Source organism: Fundulus heteroclitus, chromosome 19 (genome assembly GCF_011125445.2).
Source record: "Fundulus heteroclitus isolate FHET01 chromosome 19, MU-UCD_Fhet_4.1, whole genome shotgun sequence".
NCBI lineage: Eukaryota > Metazoa > Chordata > Actinopteri > Cyprinodontiformes > Fundulidae > Fundulus > Fundulus heteroclitus.
The window spans coordinates 153,748-178,419 of record NC_046379.1 but is presented as its reverse complement, the minus strand read 5'-3'; the positions used below and the strand labels follow the sequence as shown (position 1 = coordinate 178,419).

The following is a 24,672-nucleotide window of genomic DNA, read 5'->3' as shown; positions in this document are numbered from 1 at the left end:
TCTGAGTCCTCCAGCTTCTGAGTCCTCCAGCTTCTGAGTCCTCCATCTTCTGAGTCCTCCAGCTTCTGAGTTCTCCTGCTTCTGAGTTCTCCTGCTTCTGAGTCCTCCATCTTCTGAGTCCTCCATCTTCTGAGTCCTCCATCTTCTGAGTCCTCCATCTTCTGAGTCCTCCATCTTCTGAGTCCTCCAGCTTCTGAGTCCTCCATCTTCTGAGTCCTCCAGCTTCTGAGTTCTCCTGCTTCTGAGTCCTCCAGCTTCTGAGTCCTCCAGCTTCTGAGTCCTCCATCTTCTGAGTCCTCCAGCTTCTGAGTCCTCCAGCTTCTGAGTCCTCCAGCTTCTGAGTCCTCCAGCTTCTGTTCCCACAAACAGGGCGACTGGGCAGAGAGCCTGTTTCACTCTATTGTTCTGGACAAGTCGCTGTGAAAGCACAACTTTAATACGTTAAACAAGAGAAGCAGAAGCTGAAGCCTAAAACAGCGGCGTGTCGCAGACAGGAAATGAAACATGACGGTAAAAGTGTTTGATGATGCAATTTGCTGCTCAGACACCAGGTAATTGTTGTAGGTAAGGGTATGGGGAGGGTTAGGGTGGGTATGGTTGTGTCTGACAGAAATGCTCTTTGCATCTGAGCAGCCTGTTGGTTCACAGTCTCTGCTCCAGGGGAGAAAAGATGTTCTTATTCAACTTTATCCTGCAGAAGTTACAATTAGCTGGCCAGAAAATCAGATATAATATTAATTTTTAACAATAAACTTCTTTTACTTTCTTTTCTTATTAATTTTATGACACAATTCATGGTTTTGGTCAAAGGTTTACATCCACTCATCATGGCCATGAATACTAAATTATATCAGAACAAGCCGGCACACAAGTTTTATTTTACTTTCTCTAATTTACTCAAAGTCAGCATGTTTATCCAGGCTCACATCTATTCATACACCCCCACCAATGTTTGGCCTTTGGTGCCTTTGACGAGCTTTCAGAACATTTCTGACTGAAACAGCACCAGTAGAGATTATCTGTAGTAACAGGAGTTTATTATGGTGAAGGTGTCCAGCCTCTGGAGCTTCTAAGACACACGGTCAGGTTGAACGATGCAGACAGAGACCAGCATCCTCACCTGCCTCTACTGTGCTTTCTTCCCTCACTCTGCTGCTTTCTGGATTAGCTGTTGTGTCAGAAAGGTCAAAACGAGGCTCTGCACTCTGTTGGTGGAGAGCCTCAAGCTTCAGCTTTCTTAGGATTACTAGTGATGAAGCTCATTCCAGTGAAGCTTTATCCTGAATAGGAACAATTCTCCCATTTTAGCTGCGGTTTAGAAAGATCAGATCAGAGACCTTAAGGAATGTATGAATAGAAAAAAATTAAGCTTTGAATTTTTAGGTATGAAGTTATTCTAGTTGTAGCTTAGAAAGATTGGACAAAATTACTTTAGATCAGAAATCCCAAAGAATATATTTAGCTTATTTCTTATTATGAATAGAAACATTAAAGTCTTTCTGTATGTTTGTTAATGTATGAAAGAAGTCTAGTCAAGTATATATTTAGCTTATTCTTTTGTTTTCCTATGTCTGTAATATTTTTCTGTTCATATACAGCACTTTAAATTGTCATTTTACTGAAAAGTGCTTTATAAATAAACTTGCCTTCATCAGACGTAAAGTCGTCTTTCCAACTTGCCAAGCTTTAAAACACCCGACTTCACTGAAACACATCAGAAAACAACATAGAAAACAAATCTGGACATCAGAGCGTTGGGAGGCCAGGAGCCCAACACCAGTCTGCCCGATCCGTTCAGAACCAGTTTGGATCTGTGTTTTTGGTCCTCTCTGGATCACGCAGCGTCTGCCCACAGAGTTACAAACTGGGTGAAGGTGGAAGCTGCTAAGGAGCTTTCCAGACGATATTGAATGGCAGTGGTTTGTTACATAACTATTCTCCTCTGAGATAGTCAAATAAATCACAAACAGTAAAACAATGAAGTGATTGGATGGAAACTGGATGTTTGTTCACAGATTCTAGTGCAGCGACCATATCACCAACATCAATTAACAACAGCCGTTCATAAATACGCTGAATATTTCTCTGATCATTTCTGTCAGGCAGCCCACATCATCTACACTCTTCTCTAATTAGGGGATAACACATAATTAGCTCTCATAAATGTGGAAATGTCTTCGTGAACAGCAGAAAGGCGTCCTCTCCTTGTTGTCTGTGTTTTTGTTGAGTCATCATGATTTTTCCATCTTCTAAGCAGTCAGAGAGTCCAGCCGGGGGAAGAGGGAGGCAGAAGAGCTTTATTTTCAGCAGACTGTCAGTGGGCGGCCACCTGAAAACATCTCAGCACAGGACATGAAGAACAAACAGAGGAAAGGTCAGACGCTGCTTCAGTACGGGGCTCAGAGCTCTGGAAGCTGCTGTTCTGTCTGCGGTGGCGAGGCCATGTGGGTTTATTACGTCTGCTGCATGTTTCCCTCATCCACTCTCCCCAACACCTTCATAAAGCAGGATGTCTGATAAACCGCTGCCTCTTAATGGCAGGCAGAGATGTTTCAATACAATCAGAGTTACTGTAATAAACAGTGAATAATGTGTGAAGATGGGAAATCAGAATGAACAGGGTAACCGGTGAGAAGCTGAGTTCTTAGGGAGGACTGGAAGGAGAAGTTACTCTGGGGAGCAGGTTGGAGGTGTGAGCTGAGGTGAAGGTTCCTCTGGGTGCTAAAATGGAGTCCAGCAGGAGGTTCTGGCTGAGTTTGAAGCAGTTTCAGATCATCAACAGGCGTAACAATACTAAAAATAGGCGGTAACCACTGCGTTTTAAACCTTAACATAACCAGTTAAGTCTGTGATGCCTTGTGTTTCTTCTTTGACCTTCAGATAATAACAATGAGGGATTATGTGCCAAAGATAATTGGTCTGCCGTCGTTTGAACGTTACCTGGGAGCCTACAGGGGATACGATCCAGCTGTGGACGCCTCCGCCTCCAACGTCTTTGCTACCGCGGCGTTCAGGTTCGGTCACGCCACCATACCCACAATCCTCAGCAGGCTCAACGACAGCTTCCAGGAGCATGAGCGCTTTCCCCACCTGAGACTTCACAAGACGTTCTTCAGTCCATGGAGGATAGTCAAAGAAGGTCAGTGCGCTCTTATATAAGCAGAACAGGAGCATAAAGTCTCAGGAACATTTTCCTGCAGTCTGCCGGTGCAGCGGAGAACCGAGCCGAGCTGTTTGGGTTTGTTGGGAACTGAGTACTGAACCGACTGCTCTCACAGTTTGTAGACAACCAATGAAGAAGAAAAGCTGGAGCCGCTCTTTAGGTCTAAATGTCCCACATCACCAATCAGACTGAATCTCTGTAAAAGCACCAGCGCCTCAGACTGAGCGTAAAGAAACAAATAAAATACGACACAGAGAGAAAAGATGCTCAGATGTTAGTAAAAACCTGCAGCTTGTTAAAATAAAACAATTATTTAGAGTTTTGAACATAAAGGTGAAAATGAAGATTTTTTAAAAGAAAACACGGTCATGTTGCCAGAGGTTCAGCTGCTGTTTGGTTTTGAAGATTCAGCATTTACTGATAAATTATGTTTATGTTTTCCTGCACAAAAACCTGAGGTTCTATCTGTTAGGATCCATAATTCTAACATTTTAGATGAAAATCACCCTTAAACCTACAAACAAGCCCAGAATAAAAACAGAAACTCCCAACATGAGTGATTAAAACTCAAAACTGTCCAACTCATCATTTGGTTTGATAAATTCACAGATTTGAATCTAAGTGGGAGAAAAGAGCTGCAGCCGTTCTGCGTTCTGAGAATATCTAGTATCAGCGCCACCTACTGGGCTATTTGTTCCTTCAAACTGATCTTCTCTTGAGTTTGAAGCATTTTATTAATTTAATCTTTAATCTTTAATCTTCCTCGGGTCCAGTGGTTCAGTCTGGGATCTGCGAAAACGTCTAAATTAAGTCTTGTAAATTCAGGGCAGGTGTAAAGGTTGTGTGGTTTGTCCCGGTCTTTAGTCACTTTTCATTAATTGGAACTAAGTTATTAATCATATCTACTGTAGCATCACTCAGCGGGGAGCTCTCTCTGCTGAGACAGCCTGGGGGGGGGGCGGCGCTGTATCAGACTGATTACATTAAAGATGTTCTCCTCCCTCCCGCTGTGGCTGAGGCAACAGATCTCACAGAAAGCAGGCGGGGGAGGAGCGGACCGCCCTGGGATCAGTGCCGCCGTACGGAGCTCAGACCTGAGGAAGACCAGAGTTTCAGTGTGGAGTCCCAGTTCAGCCACAAGGTGGTAGAAGTCAATTTGCTGACGCTGCAGATTGATGAGATGCACCAACTTTACTGAGCTCTCTGCCTTTCTTCTCACAACACTTTGTCAAAGTTAGGCTGAGGTGCACCTTCTACTTGGTGTCCCTCCATGTGGTGAAGGTTCTTGTCTGTGCAGAAACACGCAGCTGTGGAGCGTATTCTGCAGCGTCTGCTGTAAATTTACGCTTTTAAAAATTTTAAAAACACGGCTGCGAGCATTATGCACCCGGTGTCTGTCCTGCTGTCAGTCAGGGTCAGATACCTGAGGTCAAAGAATGCTAAATATGTTGAACAATATGTTGTAAAGCTGATTTCCTTTAGTGCCGTCTGCAGGTTTTTTTCTTTTTTCCTGCTCAGAACATAAAGACAACCCGATGCTTATGATACAAAGAAATGTTTCAGCTGATACCTTTCCCAGTGCCCAGCGACACATCCCAAAGTGCATAATATGGTAATCATGGCACCTTTTCTACAGCAGACCGCCCAGTCCAGCTGCTGTACCCTCCTCTTCCTCAGCCAGGCCTTTGGGAGGAGCTTTTCTTTTGTCCTGCAGAAAAATACATGGAGCTCCTGGAAAAGAAGGTCTTGAAAGTGACAGATTTTGCTCTAAGGTCTCGGCTGAGCTCTTCCTCCACAGAAGTGGAAACAAACGCTGAAACCTTTATTCACAAATACATCATCTAAGAGGAAAACTGCTTCCATGCCGATATTTTAGGAGCTGAAAAACAGATTTAAGCCACTCAGCTGCTGCTCTGTTCTTGCTGTAGTGGAAAAACTTTTTCACTTTTACAGCATTTCTAAAACCTTGAGAAGTAGGCGGACACCTGCTGGTCTGCAGTAGCTGACCATCATTATTTTATGAAATGATGTGTTTCATGAAAAATCTGCCCCCCCACCACACAGTCCATTGATTGTATTTGCTGAATTAAATTTCCTTTGACACCAGAGCAGAAAAGCCAAACTATGAAACAAACTGCTTTTGTTATTGGCGCTGAATCCAGTGAAAGCAGCGCTTACTGAGCAAAGCTGTTTTTTTATTGGTTAATGTACTAAATTACAAAGCCGTCGGTTTCTTGGAGTTAATTCATACTAATTTAAATGTTCTTTGGTTTTGGGTAAATGCTGATTTGAACTGATTCTGTCTCTGTTGGCAGGTGGCATTGAGCCCATCCTGAGGGGTCTGATCGGGACAGCAGCACCAGCTGCAGGTCCAAACTCCCTGGTAGCAGAGGAGGTAACGGAGATGCTGCTGGTTCTGGAGTCCCAGCAGCACATGGACCTGGCTTCCCTCAACCTGCAGAGGGGACGAGACCACGGACTCCCAGGTCAGGCCCTTCTAGCAGAAACCCGTCAGGATTAATTTAGACCAGGGGTGTCAAACTCATTTTGGTTGAGGGGCCGCATTCAGCTTAATCTGATCTCAAGAGTCAAGAGGGCCACATGAGTAAACTCTTTGCAAGATTAAATAGAACTAATAAATGTGGACTTGTTGTTGATTTTTATATTAAGTTAATTTCACTCTTACACAATATATTATGAATAACCTCAGCGTTTTTCATAAAAGTATGTGCAATTTCAACAATAGTTTTACTCAGTTAAACATTTACTTAAGTGCATTATGCATAAGAACTGATCATAGTGATTATACAATGTTGAGAAACATTTATTCACATTTTTTGGAACTTAAAAACACTGTCCTACATGACAAAATACATCAAACAGATAAAAATTAAGAAATGATTTGAATTTTTCCACACCTGAAGCTTAATCTGCTAATTAAAACACAGCGCCCCTCATGGACAATATAGGAACTGCATATTTTCAATTAAACGAAGTACATGTTTTTTTTCAATAATTGTTTTATCATTCTCTTCCTTTTATCTTGTCCACTTGTGAAAGTCAAATCTGATGAGCTCTTTGTGGCATCTTATTGCCACATTGCCAGACAGGACACTGGGGGGAAAAAAATAATAATATTTTTTTATAATGATAATGCATTTAGCCACAGGGCCGGACTAAATTGTTCGACGGGCCGGATCCGGCCCGCGGGCCGTATGTTTGACACCCCTGATTTAGACACATGTTGATAACGATGCATTTACCAGATTATTGAAATCTTCAATAATAATTATAATAGTAATACATTTTATTGGACAGCACCTCTCAGAGCACCCAAGGACACTGTACAGTTTCAACAATAACAACAAATCATGATAAAAACTAAGGTTTTACAGAACAGACAATTACAGTGAGTAGGCATTCTCAAACATGTGTTTTGACTTTAAGTCAGAAAAGCGTCAGTATTGCGGATGTCTGAAGGGGGAGAGATGCAGAGGTTTGGTGCTGAGGCAGGAGGCGGGACGGAGGAGCAGTGAAGCGATGGAGGAGCTGAGGTGCAGGAAGGAGTGAAGAAGTGAAAGAGATGAGAAGGTTGGGGAGCGAGGCTGTGGCTGGCCTTGAACGTGTCCATAATGTGTCTCCACTCTGAATCTAAGCGGGAGCTGCAGCAGGACTGAGCTGATGAAATGAGAGCAGCTGGAATCTGAACCACTTGAAGCTCATGGAGCGACTTCTGAGGAAGACCACAGAGAAGAAGAGTTACAGGCGTGGAGGCAGCAGGAGAGAAGGACATGGAACTGATGCACGGTGATGGGAACGGGAAGAAGAAGATGATTATGAATGTTTGCAGATTGAGTGATGTCATAGACGTGAGAAGTAAAGGATAGAGATGCAGGATGACACCCAGACTCCTGACCTGATGAGCAACACATTTAGGACCTGGGGAAGATTTTTAGCCGTGACGTCCAACAACAAAAGCAGATTTTACAAAGGATTCTTCACTTCTTTAAACGGAGGACTGGAGCTGCTTCTTCTGGGGGAGTGTTGGTTTAGTGGTTAGAGCAGCGCGCTTGCACTCAGAGAAGGATGCAAGTACCTGGTTCAATCCCCACTGCCTGCACTCTGGGTCCCTGAGCAAGACCCTTAACCCCAGATTGCTCCCCAGGCGCCGCACATGGCAGCCCACTGCTCCCCAAGGGTGATGGCTTAAAAGCAGAGAACACGTTTCATTGTAATGTATGTTTCAATGACAATAAAGATGATATTACTATATTACTACTACTACTATTCTAGATCAGTGGTCTAACCCTTAAAACGTGGTCATCATCTCTCTCGTAACCCAGAGAGAGGATCCGCTGCCTCCGCGGTGCCGGCCAGTCGGACCCAGTGCACCAGCTGATTGGACGGGACGGACTCAGAACCTCACTCTCATTGGTCCAGAAGCAACGTCAGTGACCAGGCAGCCCACATCCCTGAGGCCATAGTCCATATCCACACTTCTCAGACTTTTTGGCAGCTTTTAGTGGCGCTTATAAAAAGATTTAGTATTAATTATTTGCAAAGAAAACCCAAAGTTTCATGACTATTTGAAACTTTGGTGAAAGGAGACTGTGGAACCGTGAACTGAGAGACAAACTGTTAACTTTGGATAATATAGATTTGGTTCCTACAAGGAGGATCTGAGTCCTTTCACGGTTTAGTTTAGTTTTGGATGGGCAGGAGGTGAGGGAAGGACTTTATTTGGATGAACTGAGTGCAGCCTGGAAGGTGATGATGAAACCAGTCCAGGGGGTGTGAGTGATGCCAGCTGAGGATAATCTGTGGAGGAGGATGGAGAGACGTTTACTGAAGGCTGCCCTCAGATCCAGATGAATGAGAACAGAGTCAGCTGCCATCAGGAGGTCCTAGGTGACTTTTAGGAGAGCAGCTCCAGCGCTGTGGAGAAAACCGTCCTGGAGTTGTTCACAGAGGTCATTATGGGGTAAAAGTTTAACAGTTTTTACACGTATTTTGGAGGTTAAGAGGTAGATTAGAAAGGAGGTGGAGGTTATTGTCCAGTAAACCTGAACCAGCACTGCAGTCTGAATGGCTGGTGAGCTGTTAAGTTTCCCAGTTTAGTTGTCAGTAACTGTTAGAAGCTTCAGGTTATTGTGAATTGGAGCTGCCTACATTAAATGGTTTAAACGGACTTGAACAGAACCTGCTGCAGCATTTTGCATGAAAACAGCTTCACAGGCAGAAAGCTGCTGCTGAGAATACTGCAGCTATGAGAAGTGCTTCCTGGATCATCAGGAACTTCAAGCTGAGAGATTCAGCTGCAGAGAAGTTTCAAGATGTCCAGCAGAGTCCAGCGAGTCAGGACTTCTTCTGTCCAAGAAAAGCCATCAAGGACAGACTGAAACACGTAGGAAGACGGCTGAAGCAAAGTTCTCGTCTCTGATAAATCCTCCAGCTGACTGTCTGAGACATGTGGAGAAGAGAGGTAGAGAGTCCTATGTGAAACGTCTTGATCCGGTCTACATGCAGAGTGTCTTCTCCGTCTCAGTAGTGGGCTTCAGGCCTGTCCTCCTCAGAGATCAGAACATGTAGACTTTGGACCTGTGGAGAGATGGGAAACCCACTGAGAACCTGGAGTCAGTTTCTGGTGGAGAAATGGAAACCAACGAACTGAGATCAGCTTCAAACTAAGAAGACATTAATGGATCACCATCAGTCAGGTTCTGGTCCAGCAGGTCCAGCAGGTCCAGCAGGTCCAGCAGGTCCAGCAGGTCCAGAAGGTCCAGCAGGTCCAGCAGGCACAGACCCCTCTTAGCTGTAGGTCCAGTGTGCCGTTCATGTGGCGTTCTGATCACCTTTGATCGCTGCATTCATTGAATCTTTGTCCCACGGATGTTTTAAGCTGAAACTTACAGAACACACACACAGATTTATGTTGGAGTGAGACCTCTTGTTCGGACACCAGCTTTGTTGTCCTGTTGTTTTCTACCTTCTGGGCCCGTTGTGTCATTTGGAGGAGGTCCAGAACCTGGACCCACTCGGCCCGTTCTGCAGGCGTTGCTTCCATAAAGCTTGAACTGATTTGGAAAAACGTTTCTTCAGCCTGAACTTGATATTTTCTAATCATTTTATTTATTTGGTTAATTTTTTTTACTTCAGTTTTTAAATACCATCATTTTCATATAACTTTATATTTTTGCTCTCTGATTGAAATATTAAAATGTGTGTTTTGCTCAGTTACTCAGTTTATGGAGTCATTTTTGGTTGATTACTGATAACATGTTGAAGTCATGCTGCTCCTTCTTGTGACTCGTCTCTGGTTTCACTTTAAAGAAGCGACCAGTGGAGATAATCCTGGGATTTTCAGCTCCTTCAATCACTAATCGATTATAAATCATTTTGTTTGTTGTAGATGAAGCAAGAACATTCACACTATATTTCTGTAGCATCATGTCAGGGTTAGTAAAGTATAGAGAGTTTTCTTATATTCTCATTTCTCCTCCACCTTGAAAATGTGCTTAATTTATTTTTCATACTGTTGGAGAGCCGTTGAAGTAAAAGGTCCTGCATTCCTCAGCCATGCAGGAAGCTTTTTAAATACCAGCGGTAGTAAAATCTGGAGCTTTAAATCTATGGATAGATAAAAGATTAATATCAGAGTAGTTTGTTTGGTGACTAATTTTCTGCTCAGAATGAAGTGTAAGTGTTGTTAGTTTTCCATAACTCTGTCTCTTTGTAACCCCCCCTGGATTGAGCCTAATTGTTGCCATAAGAGTCAAAGCTGAACGGGAAGAGCGATGAGTTTGCAGCACTTCATCATGTATGTGAAACGCTTCCTGCAGCTCCAGGGAGAACTGTGTGAAAACCGAAGTGGCTTGAAGACCAGTGGAGTGAAGATAAGCTGGAGGTGTGCTGCAGATAAAATGGTGCTAAACCAAGAGAACAAAACAAGAAACCAGAGAAGAGGCAAAGATTTTGTTAAAAAAAGCAGCATTTTAATAGTTCTAGGTGACATTTCCATGCAAAGCCAGGCTGCCTGCATGCTTTGCCTTAAACTTATTCTACTAGTTTAATCTCTATAATATAGAAATCACTCCACTGATTAGATTGATGGTGTGGTTTTACCTGGACGCCTCTACAGCTTCTGCTGGTCATGTGACTCTTCCCAAATAAAATATAAAAGATAATTTTTTTTTTCCTGTCAGGCAAACAGTTTCAGTCGTTAAGGCTATTTAATTTAAATCTGCATCTGATCGCTCTGAGAAGTGATGAGTTCCTGCCATTCTTTACATGTAAAACTGGCTGCTGCTGCCTTCACATCTAAACATGTTGCTGGCTTGCTGCCATCAACCTAATAGAGCAATTTATTTCCAGCGAATCTAATTAGATGTTCATCGGTGCCAAATCCTCCAGCCTCCGGTTGAATCTGTGCGAACTTCCTTCAAAAATGTTTTCACAAAGTAGCATTTCTAACTTTCCACATGAAGTATTGGAAGTTCTTTGCTTTGTTTTATAAGATGCATTACATTGTTTTAAATTGGTTTATTGCAGTTAGATTTGTGTTAATGTTTAGAGAATATTTTAACGTTTGTTTGGATAATCTCATGCATCCCTGGGTGTGGCCGCCCACAGACTGACGGAGACGGATTTAGCTGTGGCGCCGTTCAGACTCCTGTAGACCAGCACCAAGGTTCTACGAGCTCACATTCCCCAAACACCGACCCACAGCTGTAGTCTGAAGACAAAACTCTGGAAGCAGCCTTTTAGATGAGCTGCAGCTGCCAGATTGATATTTTACAGACACTAGTATAGTCATCATCATTATTCTGATCTAATCTAGTGAAAATAAAAGCAGTTTTTCTGTGTCCTGTTTTATCAGGAAAATGATTCTGTTCCACAATGGCCATGGGCTGATTTGGTAAAAGAACTTCTTTGTTTCTTAAAATCTAATGTGTTACAGAGTCTGACTTCTGATCGTTAACCTTATTAAACCTCCATAAACTATTCTTCAGTTTTTTCCTGGGTCTAACCCAGAGGAAGTTCTGACCCGTCCACTTTTTGTGGACACGCTCCCTCAGGGACTGTGGTCACAGAAAAAGCTGTGTCATCATCTTTTTTGTCCTTCGTCTGTCAGTTTGTCCCTTTCAGGGTGATCACAGCATCTTCTGCATCTTCTTCTCCCACACCATCTTCCTTCATGTCCTCTTTACCTCCATCCATTACCTCTCTGGTCTTCCTCCAGCCTCAGCATCCTGGAGATGGAGCCAAGCCTCCTCTGAGCATGTCCAAACCATCTCAGTTCAATTCAATTCAATTTTATTTATATAGCGCCAATTCATGAAACATGTCATCTCGAGGCACTTTACAAAGTCAGAATCAATCAGATTATACAGATTGGTCAAAAATTTCCTATATAAGGGAACCAGTTGATTGCTTCAAAATCCCGACAAGCAGCATTCACTCCTGGAGAACCGTAGAGCTACAGGGAGAGTCGTCTGCATTGTTGATGGCTTTGCAGCAATCCCTCATACTGAGCAAGCATGAAGCGACAGTGGGAAGAAAAACTCCCCATTAGCGGGAAGGAAAACCTCCAGCAGAACCAGAACCAGGCTCAGTGTGAACGCTCATCTGCCTCCACCCACTGGGGCTTAGAGAAGACAGAGCAGAGACACAGAAAGCACAGAAGCTCACATTGACCCAGGAGTACTTTCTATGTTAGAGAAGACAGAGCAGAGACACAGAAAGCTCAGAAGCTCACATTGACCCAGGAGTACTTTCTATGTTAGAGAAGACAGAGCAGAGACACAGAAAGCACAGAAGCTCACATTGACCCAGGAGTACTTTCTATGTTAGAGAAGACAGAGCAGAGACACAGAAAGCACAGAAGCTCACACTGACCCAGGAGTACTTTCTATGTTAGATGGTAATAGAGGATGATCTGTCTTCTCTGGATGATGTCACAGATAGTTAAGATCAATAATGTGATACTTTGCAAACCCAGTGGGAACAAGTGTATAGTGAATGAAAGCGGTCCAAGACTGCGGCCCTGAGGAACCTCAGTCGTGATCTTTGTTGTCTGGCAAATGATGCACCGTGGGGTCGGCCCAGTGCTTTAGCTGAGTTCGTCTCATTCTTCTTCTCAGGATATAACGAGTGGAGGGAGTTCTGTGGACTGAAGCGCATCAGAACACTGGCTGACCTGGCAGGAGTGGTGAGAGATGGCAGAGTTGCTGAGAAGATCCTTGAGCTGTATGGACACCCTGACAACATGGACGTGTGGCTCGGAGGTCTGGTGGAAAACTTCCTGCCTGGCTCCAGAACCGGCCCGCTGTTCGCCTGTCTGATCGCAAAGCAGATGCAGGTTCTCCGTGACGGTGACAGGTATGATCACAGCTACCCTGGGTTTAGAAGCTGGAAGGCAAAGATTTTAACACGGTGTGATTTTGTTCTGTAGGTTCTGGTGGGAGGCCGAAGGCGTTTTCACACAGCAACAGAAGGAGGAGCTTTTAAAATCGTCTCTCTCTCAGATTATTTGTGACAACACAGACATCCAGGAAATCCCTAAAGACTCCTTCGCGTTTGCTCCGTATCCTGCTGGTTATGTTGGCTGCAGTGAAATCCCGTCCATGAGTCTGGAAGCTTGGAGAGAGGAGAAGAGTCACGGTGATCCTTAAAAGCTTAAGGAGATAAATCCCTTCTAACGCAGAGTAAAACCTGCACTAAGGCAGAAAAACCTCTTCCTTCTCATTTCAGACCTACAGCTGTGTGGCTTTCCAAGACCGATAAAGAATGGAGATTTTATTTTTTCCTCCAAACATGGCAGGCTGACTGCTCTGTACTCCTGTTACCATGGTTTCAAATTAGCGGGCGCTGCTGAAATGTTTTGTGAAGGAAATGGGTGGAGGGATGAGCCCCCTCAGTGCACAGGTAAGGGAATATTCATGATGTAGACGAGCTTCGTGACTCTTCAGCGGCGTCAGGGTGGAGGGACTGATTCCACGTCCTAATCATCAATGTTTTACATTCAGAGCTGAGAGAAACCCCTGAGATCTGCTTCACTGCAGACTTCGCTCTCCAGATGCAGCTGCTGATTACTGTGAGCGTTGCTTTACTGCCATCAGCTGGTCAGAGAGAAAACACAGAAATTCAGTCTGACCCGTCACATCGGCAACAGATCGGCTCGCTGTTGTTACCTGTAAACCCACAGACAGGTGCATCTCTGCAGCTTTCACTGATATGAACTAAAGTCCATCCGTCTCATTTCTATTTTCCTCCAATATGCCAAACTCAGCAGTCTTTAAAGTGGTTTGGATCAATAGTTCTGCAGGCTTTGTGAAGGTTGCATAGATTTGTATTTCTCCATTTTCAGGTGTTTGTTTGTTAAGCTTCTTAACCTTTAACTCCTTCAGTTAAAAAAAAAGACTCCTAAACCTGAGAGATGAACAAATGTTTCGTCAACACTTTAGCAAAGAACTGCTGTTAGATTGGATCTGCAGGACCTCTGTTACCTTTTAACTCAGATAAAATTCACAACATGTTTCATTTCTGACCTTTAGGGCTTTTGCTAACAGCAACCGTCACACAGTTTGATCCCCTTTCTTTAAGGGAAAACAGATTTTTGGCTCCAACAAGCTGATAGCAGTAAATAGATAGATATATGCTTTATTGTCCCCATGGGGAAATTTGCCTTGGACATTGTACGCTAAACAAAGCTGCTTCAACAAACAATAAAAATCATCTGAACAGAAGAAACTAATAAACAAACACGTAAACAGATATTGCTCGATAAACGCTGATCCATAAAAGAACTTTGACACGTTCAGGCGTACGTAGTAAAGACAGTAGATGTCTAACATGGCGTCTCTCGGGTCCAGTTTCATGGCTCCACTGTTTTTTAAACCGGAAACTTCCTGGTTTATTTTCAATGTTCTGAAGTGTTCAGGTAAACTGAAGACAGAAAATGATTTTAAAAGCAGCTAAAGACCAATATTTACCGTAATGGTGTCTATACAGATCATCCAACATGCTGCTGCCAGAGTTCTGACAGATGAACTTTCTAGACTCGTCAGGTCTTCAGCGTTCCCAGGATCAGAACTAATCAGGTGGAGGAAGTTTTTATTTTCTGTTCTCTTCAGCGCTGGACAAACTGTCTGAAAAGCTGAGCTGTGCTTTAAACCAGGGCTTACCAACCTTTCTGAAACTGAGAGCTGCTTCACCGGTACCATGCCACACAAAGGGCCACCTATGAGTCGGCACTCAATAAACCAGAAAACATATTTGCAATGCTCTTTTTTAGATATTGTCATTAAATCTATATAAGTGTGAGTGTGATTACAAAAGTAGAGCAACAGACTAAAATAACATTTTAGAAGCAGCTGACTGGAGGGTGGTGCTGGCTTTAGAACGGGCCTGAGGGCCCCACATGTGGTCCTTGGGGGCCACCTGGTGCCCACAGACCCCATGTTGGTGACCCCAGCTTTAAACTGTGAATGAAAGCATGACTGTTTCCTGCAGCTTCATGCCAGCAACTCTAAAATCTGATCAGACCCAAAGACCATCTAGTGCCAAATAGATCATCAATGACATTTTAGATCACGGCCTTTATCAAGTCAGGCGGTGTAATGTGATCCAATGTGATCCACTTCCTGGTGTTGTTCAAGTGTTTGGCATTAAGGATGAGATCCAGCTGCCTGATCCCTTTACTGGCTGATTTATTACCAGAATTAAGTTCAGGTCTGAGTCCATGATGTCAGCTTTGTTTCCTGCTCTGCAGCTTTTAGTCTCATGATCTTAGCTGAGTTCGGATTTCTGATTTCTAACCTGCCATTTTTGGGACGATGATTTAAAACAATTGCCTTTTTCTAAACTAGGGAAAAACTGAGATATCTGCTCAAAGACTTTCTGGACACACTGACTCAGTTATAGTGGTGGACTATGGTCAAGGTAGCACAGATCTAAAAGGTTTAATGTCCTCAGAGTGACCCGAGGATGGAGCCCTGAGGAACCCCACAGGTGACACCAAGATGTCTCGGTCAGCCAATAAGACCTGAGCCAGTTCTGCGCTACAATCTGACCTCATTTCCCAGTCTGTACGTGTTTTCATCAGCTGGGTGGAATACAGCATCGAGATCCAGTACAGACAGAAATTCTTTAAAAGAAATTCAGAAAACCCAGAAACAACTTCATCAACAGCATTTAAACCATTCAGGTATTTGGAGAAAATGAATCTATTTAAAACCTAAACGCCAAACAGCATTCAGCAGAGAAAGGTTCATGTTTGCTAATTTTCTAGCTGTTGGTAAGCAACCTGTAGCTGAAGATGATGAAAATAGACTTTCACCTATAGTTAAAACAGATAATTTATGGCGCATTTAATTTATGGCACCTTTAATGACTGTCATGTGTTTTAGGAGCTTCATTAAATCAAAAATCACGTTGCATTGCAGCAGAAGACTGAATGGGTTAACTTTCACGCACCGCTGCCTTGACTGTTACAGTTTCAATGCCTCAGCTATGTCTCTCTCAGATGCATTTAGTAAGAAAATACTGAAGAACTCGCTGAACAGGTAGCAGAAAGCCTCACCTTAGGCGTAAGGCCTGGAAAAGTCTTTATTTATAATTTATATAATATCAGCATTGTCACTGGTGATCTGATCATTAAAATTAAAATAATGTAATAGTGTTGATTTGGTGTCTTTGTGAAAAGTTATGATTACTGCAACCGAAAACTCAATGTCTTAGATTATTTTCTTAATTACATAATAATAAGAAACATTTGATTGTGCACTACAAATATGAAGCTTTTATATTTATAGAGAGTAAACATCCGTTTAGAGCGCAGGTAGAAGACCTGCAGCAATAAGACATTTATGTACCAATTATGTACCATTTATGTACCAATCTTCACTGACATCTGGATAAAAATGACCCTCATCAACAAGCTGTATGAAAGTCGTCACGCAGCGCCTGGCATCTTTCTGGCTGGATGTTTGACCACGTTTCCTCAAAGATCTGCTAGACTTCACTTCAGGCCCAAAAAGAGGCTTTATTTGGGGCTTTGTGAAGGTGTTTGTCAATCCAAACCAGCCTGCATGAGTTTTTGGGATCATTTTCCTGTTGGAACATCTGGTTCTATCTAGACTATCTAGTTGTTGAGGAGAGGTGGACCAGCCCCTCTGCATGATGCTGCCACCACCATGCTTCAACGTCGAAGCATTGCTCTGGGGTTTAAAGGTTCCATGGTCTTTGTGTCTAAACAGCTCAGTCAGATTCCCTCTGACCTTTCTCCAGAACTCATGCAGTCCTTGAGGGACAGACCTGAATCCTGCTTGAAGTGGTTGGTATTAACGTGCTGATTAAAAGTATATATCGGGCGCGCTTGTGGCGTAGCAGGTAGCGCGACCAATGTACGGAGGCCTTAGTCCTCGACGCGGTCGGCCTGGGTTCGAATCTGACCCGCGGTCCTTTGCTGCATGTCTCTCCCCCTCTTCCACCCCCTTCCTGTCAGTCTACTGTAATAAAAAGCGAGCCACTAGAGCCCAAAAAAAAGTATTGTTTTAGCCGTGGCTTTTGACATCATATAATTTTATAATTGTATAAATGTGTTTTGCACAGCAGCTGCCTGGATCCTACACTGCAAAAACGGAACTAAAAATAAGTAAAATGTTCTTAAAGTTAGTGTATTTGTCCTTGATTTGAGCAGGTAAATAAGATTATCTGCCAATGGAATGAGTATTTCGACCCCTAAAATAAGATAATTAGACATCCTGCACTTGAAAAGAGGCGATGGAGATGAGTTGTTCCTGTTTTAAGTGCAAAAATCTTATTCCATTGGCAAATCATCTTATTTACCTGCTCAAATCAAGGATAAATACACTAATTTTAAGAACATTTTACTTATTTTAAGTCCCGTTTTTGCAGTGTAGATGTCTCTGTTACGGGAAACAAGTTAGTTTAAAATCACTGTTGTCCTTTTCTGGATCAAAGCACCTTTTGAGATACACCTCCTGTTCTGTAACCTGTTCTCAATTCTTGCAAGAATTATTAAACGCTTTTCGTATGAAGATCACCTTCCTGATAATTTAGGAAAATAAGTTTTTTTTCCACAACAAAAGCAAGAACCTCTTATTTTTGGTCAGCACCCCCAGTGTTCTTAGGGATGTTAATCACTGGTGCTCCTGTAGTTTCCAGTTCATGGCTTTCCTGGATTATTCTTGAAGATCCTAACCATCCCTTTGTTTCAGGGGGGCGGCTTGGATAATCTTCCAGGCTCTGGCAAAGGGATAATACATCCCAACGAGCTGCTCTCCTGTACCGTTCCAGCTCAGACGGGGTTCTAAAATACTGACTCTGCTTACGTAAATCTACAGTTCTCCTTCTCAGAACTTCCTTGGACGTCCTCCAGTGAACCTGATGAGCTCCGTCACAGAGAACCTACCAGCAGCATTCAGCTCTGATCACCGGGCATCAGTGACCTGACTCTGGGCCTGTCAAGCTAGAACCAGAACCAGAACCTCCAGCACACTTTATCAGAGGATCTGCCTCAATATATGCAAATATTTGAGCCTTTGTTGACGAGCTTCATCTGTCAGGGATCAGAGGAAATCCACAATAAATTCACACCAGCGCCCACTTCCTGTTTTAAAAATCATTAAAATTTTTCACATGGGAAATGTTTAAATTAAGTTATCACTGAAGTCTACGATGAGAGGATGTACATCTTTAACTGCAACAATCAACTGTGGTGTTAGAAAGAAAGTACACCCTTAAAATTCCATAGTTTTACTTTACTTAATAAAAGTAATTTACTTAATACTTTACTTAATAAAGACAAATCTCTGTTGCTTTGGTTTGTATAAATTTAGAACCTGTTAAAGCCAAGTTTGTTAAAATATTAAAACTATAGAATTAACGGGGTGTACTTTCTATTCCCCATAACTGGATCACCTGACAAATGTTTGCTGTTTTTCTCAGTGTGAGGAACAGTTTCAAACAGGGATGTGATTCCTGCTGATGATGAAACAGCTGCAGATTTATTTAAGATATCAGGAGAAAAAAAGAGCGGAAAATGAAAGTGTTTCTCTGTTTGTTTACACAGAAGCTGCCCTGGTGCCGTAATAATGCTGCAGATCCAGAAATGCTTCATACATTAAAAGCAAGCGTGTGAAAATGCTTTGTTATCAGAGCCTTTTGTGATCTTGATGATTTAAACGGAGCAGTTTCTCATTGTCCTGATTCACATAGTATAATCCTCAGATCTTAGACTGTTACACATTGGTTCTCCCTCACTAATCACCAAACGTTGAATCAATAATCTTCACATCTTCTTAGGGGTGCAGTTTAGTCGACATTTTAGAAATGGGACATTTCCTCTTGCCAAATCTTGACTTTGACAGCATTGTGCTTTAGAAGTGGAGGTGAGGAGTTTCTACAGTCCATCGGTTCATCAGGATGCTCTAGAAGCTCCATCCAGACGGGGCTGAAGCCGCTTCAGAACGTCGCCCTCAGTGAAGCATGGGGAGGGAGGGGTGCATCATGCTGTGGGGATGATTGTCACTGGGAAGAACCAGATGGATGACAGATACGGGCCAAATGTTTGAGTGAAACCTGTTTCTGTGTTCCACTGAACTGAGAGCATCAATCATTAAATCTTTATGTCTACCTGTCACCTTTGAGGCAGCAGCTGCTGTCATAGTTTAAGGGTGAATTACAGCAGAACTCTGCCAGGTTCAACCAGATGGACCAGTTCTGGTTAGGAAGAAACTTAAATCATTGCGGGGGGGGGGGGGGGGGCACTTACTTTTATCCCTTTACCCAGACGTACCTCATGGTTCGGCAACCTTTATGAGCCAAAGGAATATTTTTGGTCCTCTCTCCTGCCAGGGGAAGTTTGCATCAGAGCTAATTAACTGCCATTTCTCTTTACTCTGATCATTTATGATGATTCTCCACATGATGGATCCAGTTCTAGCCAATAATCTGTCTCAGGTGGAGGCCTCTCAGATCCATCTCTGGGAGGACAGGCCCAACATCATAACGATTATCTTCAGATGGCTGCTTGCCTGCTGCTTTTGTTTTGTGTCCTGTCTGGCTGTGAAGCATTTAGAATTGTTGTCTTAATGTCAAAGAGAGTCCAACAGATTTTATTTTCACCAGTGGAGCCTTCTTGCTTTCACCATGGTGCTCTGCTTGATTTATATATAAATAAAGCTGTATTATGATTTACACAGGGAATATTTCATGTTAAATGGACACAGAGACAAGAAGGTAGAAGAGGAAAAAAGGTGAGAAACAGATGAGACAAAATGCTAAAAGGGAGAAAAGGTGAAGGAGAAAGAGGAAAGGAAAGGTAGAGAGTGATATAACATCCTCTGAGTCTGCTTCTACACCTGCAGAGAGAGATATAAAGAACAGCAGAACCAGCTGATAAAGTATTACAGGTACAACCAACCAACACCTTGATACCATCACTGAAGAATATACAGGATTAATTAATATAACATGTAGAAAGTGACAGCAGAACAGGGGTTTTCTGGATAGAAGTGAGTCTGTAGCACCTGGATCCACCTGCAGGTGTTGGTCAGAGCAAACTTGTGTCTGTGAGGTTTATCCATTTGAAAATGCTCAGCAGTGGATGTGAGGAGCCAAATACCCCCAAGAGCACTGAGGCAGACGCTGGGGAACCAGAACCCCAGATGCCTGAAAGGACCCCCTGAGCAAAGGGGCCCAAGAGGAACCAACACAGGGAAAGCTGCGCCCCCCCTACCCAAGGGAAGAGGAGAGACGGCCCCCAGGAAACCCACCAACAGCCACAATGCCGAAGCCCCCAGGAGCTGTTAAAGGATGAGCCCATGGGCTCCGCCGGCAGCCAGCTACGCCAGAGCAGAACCGAGGCCTAGGCACTCCCAGCTCCCCGGCGGGGGCCCTGACAGACCTACGGGGGGGGGGGTCTGTCAGCGCTGAAGTCAGAGGAACATGGAGCAAACAGTGGTGGTGTTTCTGGTATTACCAGGGCAGCTTTTGACACCGCTGAACCCGATGTTCTACATAACAGACTGCAGCCCGTCGCCATCTCTGGACGGTTCAACTCCATTCAGTCCTCGGTAAGAAGCGATGCTTCACGTTTTGATCCACAAAGCTCCATTTTAGGTCCTCCACTCATACGTAACCTGCCACAGCTAAACCATGAACAAGTCGGCAGAACAGAGACCATGCACTGCAGTCACTTCACCCGTACTCATCAACTGTTTAAACCCTTGACTTTAATGGTCCCAGGAAGAGAAACACTGACTTAATTAACTTGATTTTGATCGTGCTGCAATGTTGTTTTTAATTAAAAATGTGCTCAACTGTATACAAATTACATTTTACCAAGTAGTGCTTTTTGGTGCTAGACATGTGATGTCTCCTAGGTGAGGGACCAGACAAAGAGACAAAGAGCAGAACCGAGGCCTAGGCACTCCCAGCCCCCCGGCGGGGGCCCTGACAGACCCACGGGGGGCCAGGTCCTGCAAAGCTAGACATGTGATGTCTCCTAGGTGAGGGACCAGACAAAGAGCAGCCCAAAACTCCCTTATGATGAGTAAGATTAATGGATCTCATGTTCCCTCGCCCGGACGCGGGTCACCGGGGCCCCACTCTAGAGCCAGGCCTGGAGGTGGGGCACATTGGTGCGCGTCTGGTGGCCGGGCTTTTACCCACAGAGCTCAGCCTGAAGAGGCGGCATGGGTCCCCCTTCTGATGGGTTCACCACCTATGGGAGGGGCCAAAGGGGTCGGGTGCATTGTGCAATGGGTGGCAGTAGAGGGCGGGACCTTGGCGTTCTGATCCTTGGCTGCAGAAGCTGGATCTTGGGACGTGGAATGTCACCACGCTGGTGGGGAAGGAGCCTGAGCTTGAGCATTTCCTGGACACTCGGGTGAAGAGAGGGGCGGAGCTCTCCACCGACCACTACCTGGTAGTGAGTTGGCTCCGATGGCGGGGGAGGAAGCCGGTCCGACCTGGCAGGCCCAAACATATTGTGAGGGTTTGCTGGGAACGTCTGGCGGAGTCCCCTGTGAGGCGGAGCTTTAACTCCCACCTCCGGGAGAACTTTAAACACGTCCCGAGGGAGGCGGGGGACATTGAGTCTGAATGGACCATGTTCCACGCCTCTATTGTTGAGGCGGCTAGTTGGAGCTGTGGCGGCAAGGTTGTCGGTGCATGTCGCGACGGCAACCCTCGATCACGCTGGTGGACAACAGCGGTGATGGAAGCCGTCAAGCTGAAGAAGGAGTCCTACCGGGTTTTATTGGCCTGTGGGACTCCGGAAGCAGCTGATGTGTACCGGCAGTCGAAGCGGCAGGCGGCTCGGCTGGTCGCCGAGGCAAAAACTCGGGCGTGGGAAGAGTTCGGAGGGGCCATGGAGAAAGACTTCTGTACGGCTTCGAAGCGATTCTGGTCCACTATCCGGCGTCTCAGGAGGGGGAAGCAGTGCAGTACCAACACTGTTTACAGTGGGGGTGGTGTGCTGGGTTAGGGGACGTCGTGCATCGGTGGGCGGAATACTTTGAAGACCTCTTTAATCCCACCAACACGTCTTCCATTGAGGAAGCAGAGCCTGAGGACTCTGGGTCGGGTTCTCCCATCTCTGGTGCTGAGGTTGCCGAGGTTGTTAAAAAGCTCCTCGGTGGCAAGGCCCCGGGGGTGGATGAGATTCGCCCTGAGTACCTTAAGGCTCTGGATGTTGTGGGGCTGTGTTGGTTAACACGGCTCTGCAACATTGCGTGGACATCGGGGGCAGTTCCCCTGGATTGGCAGACTGGGGTGGTGGTCCCCCTATTTAAAAAGGGGGACCGGAGGGTGTGTTCCAACTACAGGGGAATCACACTCTTAAGCCTCCCTGGTAAGGTCTATTCAGGGGTTCTGGAAAGGAGGGTCCGTCAGATAGTCGAATCTCGGATTCAGGAAGAGCAGTGTGGTTTTCGGTCCTGGCCGTGGAACACTGGACCAGCTCTATACCCTCAGCAGGATTCCTGGAGGGGGCATCGGAGTTTGCCCAACCAGTCTACATGTGCTTTGTGGATCTGGAGAAGGCATTCGACCGTGTCCCCCGAGGGATCCTGTGGGGGGTACTCCGGGAGTATGGAGTACCGGGCCCTTTAATAAGGGCTGTCAGGTCTCTGTACGACCGGTGTCAGAGTCTGGTCCGCATTGCCGGCAGTAAGTCGGACTCGTTTCCGGTGAGAGTTGGACTCCGCCAAGGCTGCCCTTTGTCACCGATTCTGTTCATAACTTTTATGGACAGAATTTATAGGTGCAGCCAAGGTGTTGAGGGGATCCGCTTTGGTGGCCTTAGGATTGCGTCTCTGCTATTCGCGGATGACGTGGTCCTATTGGCTTCATCAGGGCGTGATCTACAGCTCTTACTGGAGCGGTTCGCAGCCGAGTGTGAAGCGGCCGGGATGAAAATCAGTGCCTCCAAATCCGAGACCATGGTCTTGAACCGGAAAAGGGTAGAGTGCCTTCTCCGGGTTGGGGAGGATGTCCTGCCCCTAGTGGAGGAGTTCAAGTATCTTGGGGTCTTGTTCAGGAATGAGGGGAGGATGGAGCGGGAGATCGACAGGCGGATTGGTGCAGCGTCTGCTGAGAAGCGGGCGCTGTACCGATCCGTTGTGGTGAAGAGAGAGCTGAGCCAAAAGGCGAAGCTCTCAATTTACCGGTCGATCTACGTTCCTACCCTCATCTATGGTCACGAGCTTTGGGTCGTGACCGAAAGAACGAGATCCCGGATACAAGCGGCTGAAATGAGTTTTCTCCGTAGTGTGTCTGGGCTCTCCCTTAGAGATAGGGTGAGGAGCTCAGTCATCCGGGGAGGACTCAGAGTAGAGCCCCTGCTCCTCCACGTCCAGAGGAGCCAGTTGAGGTGGCTCGGGCATCTGGTCAGGATGCCTCCTGGACGCCTCCCTGGTGAGGTGTTCCGGGCACGTCCCACCGGGAGGAGGCCCAGGGGAAGACCCAGGACACGCTGGAGAGACTATGTCTCTCTGCTGGGAACGCCTTGGGATTCCTCCTGAGGAGCTGGCCCAAGTGGCTGGAGAGAGGGACGTCTGGGCCTCCCTACTGAAGCTGCTACCCCCACGACCCGACCCCGGATAAGCGGGGGACGGACGAACGGACATGTGATGTCTTTGGCTTCACTGGACCAGAAAGGCCTAGTCTTTGAATAAATACGCGCTTGTTTGTCGAAGGAGAGTCCAGGTAAGGCAGGATTACACGTGACGTTGGGTAGAACCTCCTGGTCACGCAGCAGCTGAAAGCTAACAGGCTCTTCGTTACGGTGAGTGCAGCTAGCACTACAACAGGTGTGTTGGCATCAAAGCTGTGAATGAAAGCAAACAAGACATTAAAACATTGACTGTTCCTATGTTATTGACACGTGTTGGCAGCATGTTCACATGCCAATGCTGGTGTTCAGGATGGCGACCAGGCAGCATGACGCCGTGGTCTTCAGTTCTTTATAAACTCCAGAACTCGGCTGATAAAACGGGGCCCTGTGGCCGTGGGCTCGCTCCGTTCTGAACAATAAATAAATGAAATTATTTGTTTCTGCTCATGGTTTACATCGACCAGTGCTACATATTAAAACATTCGTATGACTAAACACAGAAAAATGTCTGCATAAGTGTCTATAGGAATAAAAGTCTAAGACGAAACATTAATTCTTTTTCCTGTTTTACCCAGATAAAAAATACGACATGATAAAAACAGCCCACAACGAAACTCAGTTGGATGTTAATATATCCAGGCTGGTGCTGCGCTCTGCTGCGACACCGGTCCAGTTAGAGTATTATTGTGGGCGGGTCAGCTGACACCTACGCAGCCACTTCAGGGCTTTTTACTTTTTATGTTTTACACTAGCTAAGAAACAGGTAACTAAAATCGTCTGTGATTTATATCATGTTTGGACATTAAAACAGGGAGATACACGGATTTAATCTCAATATCATGCATCAGTAGTTTTTTAAACGGTCAAACTCTCCTCATGAGGAACTGAAGAGTATTCCCACAGACTTTGACGGCTCTGATTATATAAGTTGTCCTGTTTTCTTTTCATCTGTGTCTTCTTGGTGGACGTTGTCATGGCTGAAGTCACCGCTGTACGCCCGTTAGCTTGCAGATGACCGATGATTCTCACATCCTGCCGCTCTCTTTCTGCTGCTGAGGAATCCAGGAACTCTGGAGAAAGTTTGCAGCTACAGGACTTATATCCCAGAAGCAGAGTTCTCCTTTCTTCTTCCATGGCATCTGCAGCAAAGTTATGGATGTTCTCCATGCCACTGTCTCTGTCTTCTTCTGCTGTCTCTGGTTAGGGTCATTATGAGGCGTGATATTCAGCTTTGCAGAAACAGCAGCTTTGTGCTGCTGTGTCTGCAGATGAACAGTGTTTCAGACATGAAGACAAGATGGAGAAGACATTTTGTTGGACTCAGAACTGTTAATCAGGACAAACCAGCAGATATTCAGAGAGAGAA

The 24,672-nt window shown here is 45.1% G+C and overlaps 1 protein-coding gene across 1 annotated transcript in view; it reads left to right on the top strand.

Moving 5' to 3' along the window:
• The window catches only part of tpo (thyroid peroxidase), a 29,162-nt gene extending 10,714 nt beyond the window's left edge, over positions 1–18,448 (top strand). Inside the window, exons 8-13 of the mRNA XM_036150375.1 lie at positions 2,881–3,139; positions 5,479–5,649; positions 12,304–12,541; positions 12,615–12,823; positions 12,914–13,087; positions 18,258–18,448. Coding sequence (XP_036006268.1) covers positions 2,881–3,139; positions 5,479–5,649; positions 12,304–12,541; positions 12,615–12,823; positions 12,914–13,087; positions 18,258–18,277 — 1,071 coding nt within the window. The 3' untranslated portion in view covers positions 18,278–18,448. The remainder of the gene's footprint in view (positions 1–2,880; positions 3,140–5,478; positions 5,650–12,303; positions 12,542–12,614; positions 12,824–12,913; positions 13,088–18,257) is intronic.
• Positions 18,449–24,672: the final 6,224 nt, after the last annotated feature.